The sequence below is a fragment of the Periplaneta americana genome, chromosome 1 (genome assembly GCF_040183065.1).
Source record: "Periplaneta americana isolate PAMFEO1 chromosome 1, P.americana_PAMFEO1_priV1, whole genome shotgun sequence".
NCBI lineage: Eukaryota > Metazoa > Arthropoda > Insecta > Blattodea > Blattidae > Periplaneta > Periplaneta americana.
This window is the reverse complement of record NC_091117.1, coordinates 223,296,670-223,309,178: the sequence shown is the minus strand read 5'-3', so window position 1 is coordinate 223,309,178 and position 12,509 is coordinate 223,296,670. Positions and strand designations below refer to the sequence as shown.

Genomic DNA, 12,509 nt, shown 5'->3' with positions numbered 1-12,509 from the left:
TTAATTTCATAATAATGAAACATACTCCCTCTGAATGGTTCTTTTTATGCCAAATACTTTTTCTTGACCCTATCCATCTTCAGTTTTTTAGTTTAAAAGCGAAAACGCAAGTAACAATATCAGGACAATCAGTGGATTTTTCATGTGGGAGTATGTATATCACTGACAAGGTACTCATATCATGGCATTAACTATAATAATATAATATAATATATAATATAGTGATAATGTCATCGTTTCGTAGTTCCTAATACACACTGTACTCAGAAAATTACACACCACAGAATCAGACCTGTAAATTATTTTTAGTAAGTCTTGAAAGTTTTTAATAACCAATTATAGAGACGTTATAAAAATTATGCAAATGGAGATCGACATATTGTTGTCATTATGATGTCACAGAATTTGCTCTGATTTGTTCTAAATATGTCAGCAATCCTGCAGGTCATGGTCTTCGTGTAATATTGCTTATTTAGTATGTGTTTTTTGTTTTATTCTAGTTCTCAAAACCGACGACAGATGGATTTTGGATAATAGGAAAATTATGTAGGAAAATTGACATTTCACTGAAAACTACTATTTTTCTGAAAATCTTTGGGTTCCAAGCTTCAAAAAGAGGAGTCATTTATTAAAATCCGTTCAGCCATTTTCCCGTAATTTCCATTACCAGTTCAAATTATATATTATATATATATATATATATATATATATACATATATATATATATAGAAAACAACAAAATATATTATATATATAATATATATATAGAAAACAACAAAATATATTATATATATATATATATATATATATATATATATATATATATATAATATATTTTGTTGTTTTCTAATGCCAGGCATTTGACAATAAAGTCATTTGACCTCTTGCACTCCAATATTTTTCAAAGATATTATCATGGCCAGCCACTGAAGCATAGATTTTGAGGTGTTCCGAATCCATTTCTTGGTTTGAGTTGCACAATGGGCAGTTAGGGGACTGATATATTCCAATTCTATGCAGGTGCTTGGCCAAACACTCATGGCCTGTTGCCAATCTAAATGCAGCTACAGACGATTTTCGTGGTAAATCAGGGATTAACTGTGGATTATGATGCAGAGAGTTCCATTTTTCCCTTGAGATTGTGTTATCAAATTTTGTTTGTTGAAGTCTAAGTATGTAGATTTAATAAATCTTTTCACAGAGTAATACGTAGATTTAGTAACAGGTCTGTAAGTAGCAGTGCTGCCCTTCTTTGCTAAAGCATCCGCATTCTCGTTTCCCAAGATTCCACAGTGGGATGGTATCCATTGGAATGCAATTCTTTTATTGAGTGATATTAATTGAGAGAGCATTTTAGTTATTTCTGCTGTTTGAGATGGAGGTGTGTGTTTAGAGACTATTGATAGAATAGCTGCTTTGGAGTCTAACAATATAACTGCATTCTTGAATTTATTGATGTGAAATAGAAGATTCCTGAGACTTATTGCAAAACTTGTTGTTCCTTATCCAAGAGATCTATAAAGTGAGAAGAGACAGCACGTAACACCTGCACCGGCACCTTGTTCTCTGGAGATCAAGGATCCGTCATATATAGATGGCTGTGACAAGCTGAGCTGAAGGTGGTAGTCTCGGCACGTTCTCAACATTGAAGTCATTTCTGGAGTCCACTGATGAATTGCCACAAGAAGTTCAACATGTTGTTGTGCACCGGCCTCTGTTGACGTCCCTCTGGCACATTGTCGACGTGTAGAGAGGGGAAACGGGAGTGAAGACTAAAGCTTGTGGGGGAGCATGATGAAGCAACAGGTTAGGCAATGCATGGCCCTTGGAGGGTGTTTCGTGTTTGTGATTTTTTTTATTACTCTTTACTCATTTGGTTTTCGCATTTTTTTCTTCCTTAGGAGTTTTGTGCTGCTGGAAAGCGGCACAGCTACAACCTCGAACAAGGGGTGACCCAGGGTTGAAGGTGGCACCAGGACGAGCGGCCATGGTTCGACCTGAACGGGGATCAGGGCCCAATTCAGCGTCCGTCTGCACTTCTTCTTCTAGGGTGTCGGAGGCAGTGGTGAGATAGACCGAGGTACCAGTGAGGAGGCAGACAGTGTCTCAGGTGAATTGTTCCACCAGAGGGGCTAGGTACTCCGGAAACCGGAAAGAGGGAGTTGTGATCGGAGATTGGTCGCCTTTCCAAACCCACAGTTGTCGATAGGACTGCCGCTGAGCTGCTCGTTGCCGATGTTTTTGAGCTGATCTTCTCCTTCTCCTTGGTCAGGTAGAAGGGGAGGAAGAAGGTGGCATAAATGAGTCGCCGAGGTCGAGTGAAAAACGTAGATTTATTAATGTCTACGTCTTATGTATATTTGGATATATGCTGATGGCGAAGTTTTATTAATGTACTGCCAGCATTGGAAATTAAAAACAAACACTGAAAATACCTTAGTTTTGTAGTGTGGAGTAGTAGAAACTCGATGTGATCACTGGGAGAGCTGTGGTTCCACCCAACCCGCCCTAAATAGGTTCCTTACTTACATAGGAAAATTGTCGTACTTGAAGGAAGAAGACGGCCATAATCCGTCGTTGTGACGTTATTTGAGGTGGAGTGGGAGAATGATTGCAGTGTCGCCAACTGTGGTAACCATTCATATTATCTTACACACCTAACAAAACCTAATCTAATCTAACCTAATCTAACCTAACGTGCTACACAACTATTGTAACATTACTAACGTTTAGCACACCTGTTGTAACATTCCTCACAGTTTCATTTCGTTTGCCGATATTGGCATCCCTGCTACGCCTATAGCCTACCGTCTGCTGGAAATCAAGAGTCATCTAGTGGAAGTGAAGTGAAACTGCGACTCTGTTAATTACGTTTCCGAAGTTGTTTCTGTGTTATCTGCAAGAATTATTGTGTCATTGTAGTGATAATTGCATTTATATTGTACAATAAAAATTGATATGTGTCGTGGCTGAGATAAAAGTGTTCTAAATTGATTTCCAGCGCCACAATCCCAGTGATAAACGTGTGAATATTCGTTAGGAGTCCGTTGGAAGTGGCAGAGGAGTAATAAAACTTGACCATGCTGATATGTTGAAAATAAGCAGCATACACAAAATAAAGTACGTGATTCTTACCTGCCATATATCTAAGGCAGACTTTGTCGGTGGTGGAGATGTCAAACTTGGTAGTTGTTCATCAAGTCCCCACTGTCTTATGAGATTCTTTCCTTCCAAATTACAACCTGTGAACAGATAAGACACATTAATATTTCAAAATTTAGGGCGCTATTCATAGTCATTTCGCAGCACGCGCTACGAGCGTACTATGCTAGCCCCGGCTATCCACTGGTTATTAGTACAGAATTCAAATCATATCCTATCGCTAACACTAGTTTATGAATACGAAAAACGCTGATAATCCACCGAAAGCCCTTGCTAAAAATGTCTATGAATACGGCCCTTGAACTCCAAGCATGTCCAACACTTTAGGAAGATGGCTTTTGTAACCCCTATCTTTATGTGAAATATAAACAAAGTTAATTAAAGTGGTTTAGAAAATTGTCAACTGTTCAATTCAATTAAATTATTTCTTGAAATTTTGAAAATAGGAAGGAAAGACAGGTACCTGTGTTCTGAAATTTATCCATTTATCCACTTATTTTGTTGGAATTTTTTAGGAAAAGGGGAAGGAAGGTAACCGTGATCTGAAATTTATCCAAAACAAAAACACAACTTACCTTTATCATCACATAAATCTTCATAATAAATGAAACCATAATCACGCAATCTCGTTTGTGCTGAACCGGGAAGAGGAATAGTAGTAAGAGGTCGCAGCATTTTAATTCGTGTTCGGTCCAAACGAGGGCTACCAAGAACTCTCCATACTACTAAATAAATTTCCGAGTCCGACATAAACATAAAAAAACACAACTACTACAAACAGTGCCGACTAAATACAACACGACGTCAATAATTCTACCCACAAAACTCCGGATATTTGACTATTTCCCGCTTCTATTACAAAATGACGCCATTATGTAACAGGATCGCCAACTTCGAACATAAAAGTAGATAGAATCATAGACAAATAAATAGAGGATAGAATGGACCAAAATTATGCCAAACGACATTGAATTGAAAGAGAGAGGAAATTGGAGGAGAAAACGCATCCTTGCGAAAATAGTTCGGGGCTGAGGCGAGCTCCAAGCTTGTTGGCCACTTGTCTCGCTACTAAATCTACTATTACAAGTAGCCTAAATCAAAGTTAATTTAAATACAAATTTCAAGAAATCGATCAAATATAGTGTATCAATAACATAAAACATAACAGGTCCTAAAAATATAACAATTAGTCTACACCTGTGGAGTAACGGTTAGCGCATCTGGCCGCGAAATCAGGTGGTCCGGGTTCGATTCCCGGTTGGGCAAATTACCTGGTTGAGGTTTTTTCCGTCGTTTTCCCTCAACCCAATATAAGCAAATGCTGGGTAACTTTCGGTGCTGGACCCCCAGATTCATTTCACCGGTATTATCACCGTCATCTCATTCAGGCGCTAAATAACCTAAGATTTTGATAAAGCGTCGTAAAATTAATAACCTATCTACTACAAGAAGAGAGAACTTCTAACTCCTTGATCTTCACGGTTCAATTTTCCATGCGCGTACGCATGCATTCTGGAAAAATATGAAAGAATCAAGTTTAAAACGCGCGTTCAATTAAGATGCATGAAGATTTTGTGTGTACAATATTAAATATTAATCTTGAATTCCTTGCTTCAATGCGTAAAGTTGAAAGAAAAGTTGAACAGTGTAGATGCACCTTCAGACACTTGCCATGCTCCGTTCGTGACGTCGTGCGCAAGCGCGCAAGGGAAGATGCGTTTAGAATAGCCCTCTTTGTTTTACTGCATGTGTGTGATCTGTGAAAGTGTGATGCATACCAGTATTTGTGCATACTGCCACTCACTTCACGTGCCGTGATGTGTTTGTTACGTTGGTGTTCTCTACAAAATAGTTCTGTCACAATACGCGAATAATATCTCTGTTCCACGTATTTGTCCTGGTATCCTATACTATACTGATTACATATTACTCGGCAATTGTATGCATATTCTGGTCATACTAGGCGTATCGTAATATTTTAATTTATTATTATTATTATTTAAATATTTTCTGCTAATTTTCGTGGATAGTCGTGGCGACACTGTTGTCTCGTTGCGGCCATCTGTGAAAGTAGGTAAATATAGAGATGTTGTGTCCTGAAGTGTGGAAATTTTCGCCTTCTGCTAATAATTTCAAATTTAAAAGTGGCAGGTTTGATGAAGGAAAAATTCAGTGTTCTAATTTAATGGATTTTCACTATTATAATCATTTGGTAAATAATATCAATTTCTGTTATAAATTTTACAATGTCTCTCTAATGAATTGTACGGCTTTATACAACCGGTGTTCTTTTCGTAGGTTCAAGTGGTTTTGCCAGATGCCCTAAGTGTACCTGAAACGATTAAGAACTTACTTATCGAAGACTGTGATTATTATGTAATAGAAGACGTCGTCATCAACGAATTAATTAACAAGGAATTCATTGAAGCATTTGTAAAGAAAGGTATGCCTGTTATAATGGAAGTTGAGACGACATAACATTTTTCGGCAATTTGGTAGGAACATTGCACCTTATCTCAGTTCTCAGTTATGGGGTTATCGTGAAAATAGGATTTCGGTGGGGGGAAAGTTATGTCAGAAGCGATTTCTTCCCCTCCTCCTTCCTTTCTCTTTTTCTTTATTTATCTTTTATTCTTTTGGCGAAACTTGATGTTCTCTCACACCACACCCGTTAGAGAAAAACGCAAATAATTGAAAATAACCTCAAAATTGTAACACCACTCTAGAGACACGATGTTATCACTGCTGAAGTTATATGATAGGCCTACTTAATAGGTAACTTCACGGTTTCGTATTGTACACAACACACTATACTGCATAATTAGCAAAGCAACATATTTAGAACTTCTTTCCTTTTCTTTACAGTTGACTGATAGGACTGATTTAATTTTCTTTTCAACTTATGCACTACTTTCTAAATTCGTACTTATATCATGCCATGCATCCTCCTTTGCTATATTTTTAGACCTATATTCTTTCTTACATTCCACAGACAGTCCTGTTTTTCAAATTGTTTAATTAGGTAACTGTGTTGTCTTCTTGAGACCACTCCATCTTAACACATATGGAACAGCAAACTGTAAACGCAGAATCTTGCGGAGTGTTTGCTGATTTCTTTGAAGTTTACTGCTAGTCAATGGAAAACAGAATTATTTTACACAAATCAAGATTTCAGGTATAACTCCCTGTAATTATTCAGAATTATTTTAGCTAGCAGTTTTCCTAAAATGTTACTAAGAATGTTTTATTAGTGAATTTGAATCTCTAGTAACATTGTTAGGTCTAAACACTGTTAGGGTACCTAGTAATGTTATTGCTATCAACCACTCAACATAATAGTTTGCATCATCTGCACTTGTCAGAAGTTTTAATTTCAGTAAATTGGCTACAACTCTCCTCACTAACGAATGAGAGAACATTCTCATACAAAATTTAACGATATAAACTTAAAGAGAAAGGAAAAGTCGGCATAACTCTGAAGAGACTGGAGGGTGAAATAGATTACATAATGATGAGGGAGTATTAACCATGATTTTATGAATTGTTTTACTTATCCTCCGGACCCTTTACATCCGGAGGTTACATTTGTTGTTTTATATTTGATTTTACATTGTTGATATTTCGGACTCTATACATCCGAATATTTCATAAAATTTTATAGTTTGAAAATGTGATTCACAAGTTATCTCTGGTGGCCTTAGTTGTATTGTTTTATTTGTTCGTGTTGAATACCACCTAGTGTGGTAGAACTGCTCACTTTTATGATTCTGTAGAAATCACCTTATGTCTACTGCATTTGTGTGCCTCATTTTATCGTGACAACGCTTTTTAGTTCTTTTAGCACTGATTATTATATTACTTATGTACTTGTTATATTAAGAATTTTAGATAAGGGCGCAAATAGCCATAGTAGCTGACGCGCCCTTCTTAAACCCAATTACTACTACTTTTATGAATTCTTTGCACAGGACAGCTCACGGCTTTGAGTGATGGCATGAAGATTGACGCAGATGACTGTGTTGCTCTTACTCCTTCAGGTGAACTTGTGCTGTCCCTTAATAAGCAAACATATCAAGAATTGGGATTGGAAGGCAGGGCTTCAATCTTCTCACGCGTGAAACAGGACAGATATGGTAAGATTTTAAACACAAACTGTAGCTTGTTTGTTGGAATGTTCTTTCATGTAGATGTCATACTTTAAGCCTCATTTACACGGTATCACTTAGTGATGTGTAGTCACTGACATATCACTGAACTGTCGTGTACACCACTGTGCAAGTGCTCACTGCGTCAACATATCACTACTTACAGATCACTAGAACAAGTTAGTTGCCTTCCAGCTTTAGTGCAGTGATGCATCGGTTTTCCCATGATTCCATCTGTTTAATGGTTGATTTGGCGTGTAAATTAGATTGTTGCTTGCAGGATTTGCATTAGAATGTACTAAAATATGAATAGATGGAATGGTGAATGTACTCTGTGTTTTGTTGGCAAGTATGGGAGACAAGAAAGTAAATAATATGAAATATGATGTGATATGATATATTTCGTCACAGCACTTCTTTACATGTAATGATGTACCTCACATTTCTGTATCCGGTGCCACCATTAACATATTATTGCAGCTCGACCAAGTTAAGTCTGCGAGCCGAGAGGGGAAGTTGTAGGCAGTTCTGTAGTGAAAGGAGGCGGTAACGAGAGGAGACCAGTACAGTCTCATATGACAGCAAAGTTTTCCTACTGTGCTTCAGTTCATAGAGCGGTAACAATTTAAGACGCTTTGAAATAGACTGTACTTCTACTTCTGCTTGACAGTGAGGTTTGCCGTTCTGATTGGCAAGCGTGGGTGTAGGAGAGAAAGTTGCATGAGGGGGAAGGCTGGGATACAGTGTAACTGTTGCCTTTATCTGGAGACAAGGACAAAAAATGCGTGTGCTCCGTAGTGTATTTAAACGATGTGCACACGTTGAAATCTGAGCGTCAAGTGACCTATGTGACAACTGTGTTTTGCCTCTACATTCCATCCCGATATCCCCACTCGCAGAATTGACTTGGACAAGCTGTACAATACACATTATTTGCAGTACATATCTACTCCCAATTGCACTATGTATCTTTTTTGTTACTTGGTCAATCTCCCCTTCAGTATTTCTCCTACATTTCATTTGCTATTCTCTATTTGTTCATTAATCCTAATATATCTAATATTATATACTGCTTTCAAACCCTCTTTTTCCTCTAACTACTATTCACAAAAATCTCAATTTCAATTTTTCTCTATAAATTATCATATTGAATTATTTGTCCTATTTGTTCTTTGACCTTTTCTCCTATCTTTCTCTTATATTCATTTACTGTTCCAACGTTCAAATATTAGTACTAATTTTTATGCTGTCACTTGTTCACTTCACTTAACCCTTTTTCACTATTTTCACTCATTCCTATTTGCACTCACTTTTACTTTCTCACTATTCTGCTTACACCTAATCCTTTCTCACTACTCTCACTTCCTATAATACTTATATTTTATTCTACACATCTGCTTATACACTGTCTCTCTCCCCTATACTACTCGATATTTCCAGTTTCACTTTACTTGCACAATAATGGAATATAAAAACAAACGAGGAGTTCTGTATCAGAATTCAAATGGTGCGAAACTGTTTTCAGCTGAAAACCGGAGAGTTATATCCAGTTTTAGTTTTTCTGAAAATATCCTCATTATTGTCTGCTTTCTTTGCATAGAATCTTCAACTTCTCCATCAGAAAGAAAAACTGATCACTTGTCATCCTTAAGTAATTTTATTATTAAGTACAAATCAATCAATCTTCCTAATGTATCCAGCTGTTTGCTGACAACATAAAGTCCACTATAGTCACTGTAGTCTATTCAGTTGTTGTTTTTCACGAGAAATGAGGGGTATTTTGATCGGTGTTCATTATAGATGCCTGTTGCTAGTAGCCAGAGTTGGGGTGTAGTCAATATATACTGCAGGGCTGTGTCTTCTGCAAATGGTAAAGTTGCCTCGTTTAATTATTAGGCAGCGGCATTCCTTTTAAGATTTGTAGGTCTTTATTGCATGCACCGATAATAAAATGAAAATGCAACGTTGTCACGTCATGTTTGTTGCTGCTATATATTAATATAACATGGATATGGGCTAGGCTTAATTGCTCAAAGCTTGAGTTAATTTGAAGATTATTTATATTATTTAGATTATTTATTTTAAATTAATTATTTAAAGAACTGTAATATAATTAATTTTCACTGTGAACTAGAACAAGACACACTGCTAAAATTTGCAACTCTGGTTTATACACTCCACATGGAGTATTGGAGCGGCCTTCAAAAGACTTGATGGCGACAATGGACAGCGCGACATAATTAAAATTATTGAAACTACAAAGCTTCCGTCCTCTTTGACACTGCTAGCCTACTAATTGAACGTGGCTACTTTACTGTAGATTTTAATTTACTTGTTTTGTGGTTTATGGATGAACAGTATAGAAGAATGTGTTCCAGATCTTCATCATGATTATTACACCACAGACAAGTAGGATTATCAGAAATGTGACAAATAATATCTTTGATAATTGACTCTTACTTGTTAGAAGAGTCTTTGAGGCTGCCAGCGCTTCTCTTCACTTTATCCATTCGTGCAATGAACAATCTCTCTGAAACTTTCTCTTTTGTTTCAATTTGATTATTCCAAATTTACGTTTGGTACTGCTGCCACCAGTTCAGCAGATGCCATTTCAGTTTTCGTGCATGTCTCCACTTCCAGACTGCCTCACTCAACTTGACGTTGCTCACTAGATGCCATGTTACCTGGTGATACCGTATGCATGGAGCTTTATGAATGTTAGTTGTGATTACTTGGTTCGCAGTTAATTTTATTGTCTTGTACCGAAGTCTTCAGATTTGTGGTTCTAAACCATTTGTCTTTTGTCAATCCAATATAAACCTAACACATCTTTCCCACCTTTGGTTAAACTTGCACACGTGGACAGGTCATACTTGTTCATAGTTGATTTGGTCTTTTTACACAGCGTAATTTAATCCAAAATTATTATTTTGTATAAATGTTACAGCTTATTTGTAATCTGAATGTTGCATCTGCTGCTTTTTTTTTTTTTTTTTTTTTTTGTAGGATTATTTTCCGTAATTATTGCATTGTGGTCCACATTTTTTCTTTTGTAATTTTTCTAATAGTTTTTTATTATATTTTGTGTTAGAAGTTCTGACATATTTATTAGCTAAATGGATGGATAAATAAATGAATGTATGTTTAGTTACAACCCCCTTTATAGGAATGCATTGTACCTAATCTTCAAAGCATACAGTATTTAGGCATTACAATCGACCAACACTTACGATGGAATAAACATATTACATATTTATGCAATAGATTACGTAAAACAATTTATATCTTTGTTATACTTCGGTCATATTTACCATTTAATATTTTACGTCTCATTTATTTAGTTTTATTTCAGTCCATTCACCAGTATGGAATTTTAGGGTGGGGACATGCATGTATTTCTAATCTCACTCCACTAATACTTATTCAGAAAAGAATAATTAAAATATGCCTTAATAAACCAATTGATTACTCATCCGAGCTTTTGTTTACTGATTTTAATGTTTTGAAAATTAAACAGATTTATTATATTGCCTTATTAATCTTCATACATAAAAATCGTAATAAATTCAAATTGTATCATCATAAATATGGAACTAAAAGATCCGATTTTATACGACTACAGGAACCAAAGTGTTTCACAAGCACAGCTCTGAGCCATGGTACCTACTTTGGTCCAAGGTTACTCAATAAAATAATTAATAAATACCCAAATTTGGAAAATTTTAGTATCAGAAATTTAAAAAATAGCGTTAGGAATTTAATTTTTAAAGAATATATATTGATTTAATATGTATATGTATTTGTATGACTTAAATTGTTAAAATTGAAATTGTATTTTTAAATTTAATTTATTCCTGTAATTTTTTTTTCTTGACCCAGTTTTTGTCACATAATTATTATCTTTGTTTGTGTTTATCTTTGTGTTTAGATATCTGCCTGAGCACGAGTTTTTACTCCTTCAGGGAAGAACTAAGATTGTATTTTTATACATGTTATTTTACTAACAATAACAATAAACAATACAAATTGAAGTTCTCTTCCATCAGATACAGCGAAACTCTCTTAAGACATTAAAAAAAATCAGTAAATTGAGCTTATTAAGCAGGAAAACTAATTGAAAGAGGGGTCCTGAAAAATTGGTTGTGCCATACAGTATTCCATCACTTTATATTGGAAATTATAATTTAGGTCTAATTATATTATTCATCATAAATACAAATTTAAATTACGTGTTTAGCTCATTGTAATAAATTGAAGCTCGTACATGAATCCAATGTATGATACAAACTACTTGCATACAGTTATGTTTTATCCTATAATGCACTAATCCAACCTGATGAAGAATTTGTCCTGTGTTGTTTGTTTGGCACTAATTTTTTTTATAGAGGTCGGCAATACAATCTTTTAATCTGACAGACATTTTGTGATATGTTCTGGTAGGCCTATACCAGCAACTCTTCAAAGAAAATGGTCATCAATTTCCAAAAATTTCATGGCGTCCTGACATGTTTGCAGTGGTTTTCGGTCACCCATGTCATTTTATTCCTTTTCTTGTTCTTCATTGTGATTTCCCTCCACTGTACTGCATAGTTGCTCTATATCTTGCTCCCTATTGGCTTCAATAAATTCACTGAATGAGGAGCTGATGATTCTAGTCCAGGAGATAAACGCGTAGGATGGTCAATTCCTTTCCTCCATCTTTGCATACATCGCTGACTAGCTACATATTACACTAATCAGACTTCAGATGCATAAAAACAATTGAATTGGACGGAGTTATGCAATAATAGACCAACCGTCAATTTTAAAAAATGAAGATATTTACAGAAATCTATTGTTGACTTGATTATTTAACTCAGAAAAAAATCAAGAATGCGATATCTGCACTCTGCTGACTTCTATAAGCAAAATTCTTTTATTTCATAAAATTCATTTATTTATTTTGCTTTGCAATATTAAGTCAACTGCTGGTCTGTTAAAAATCAGTTAGCCTTTTTTTTTTTGTTAGTATTTATGATATTTTTTGCAACAGTATGAGTGTTACAATACTCCTCGAGTAAAACGTTTAATAAACAACCAGATTTACTTCAATGGTCAGTATATCTTTTCATTATTGTATATCTTTTCATTAATAATCTTCCTCGTATGTAATCGTGAAAACTTTGTAACTAATTCAACAGTTCATAGCATAAATACACGTCA

At 35.4% G+C, this 12,509-nt stretch overlaps 2 protein-coding genes across 5 annotated transcripts in view; one reads left to right on the top strand and one right to left on the bottom strand.

The window, feature by feature from the left end:
• Positions 1-4,202, bottom strand: part of spn-D (spindle D) — a 118,348-nt gene extending 114,146 nt beyond the window's left edge. The window contains exons 1-3 of one of the 3 annotated variants that reach the window (XM_069838631.1): positions 3,738-3,753; positions 3,136-3,242; positions 2,728-2,896 (exon numbers count right to left, since the gene is read on the bottom strand). In XM_069838631.1, the coding sequence (XP_069694732.1) occupies positions 2,728-2,832 (105 nt within the window). In that variant the 5' untranslated portion in view covers positions 2,833-2,896; positions 3,136-3,242; positions 3,738-3,753. Of the gene's footprint in view, positions 1-2,727; positions 2,897-3,135; positions 3,243-3,737 lie in introns of all 3 variants that reach the window. The other 2 variants (XM_069838629.1, XM_069838630.1) reach the window with 2 other exon arrangements.
• A 743-nt stretch (positions 4,203-4,945) lies between these two features.
• LOC138708386 (ribonuclease P protein subunit p40-like) overlaps positions 4,946-12,509 on the top strand; it is a 48,255-nt gene continuing 40,691 nt past the window's right edge. Inside the window, exons 1-3 of one of the 2 annotated variants that reach the window (XM_069838623.1) lie at positions 4,946-5,374; positions 5,461-5,605; positions 7,131-7,295. In XM_069838623.1, the coding sequence (XP_069694724.1) occupies positions 5,249-5,374; positions 5,461-5,605; positions 7,131-7,295 (436 nt within the window). In that variant the 5' untranslated portion in view covers positions 4,946-5,248. The remainder of the gene's footprint in view (positions 5,375-5,460; positions 5,606-7,130; positions 7,296-12,509) is intronic. The other variant, XM_069838622.1, reaches the window with a different exon arrangement.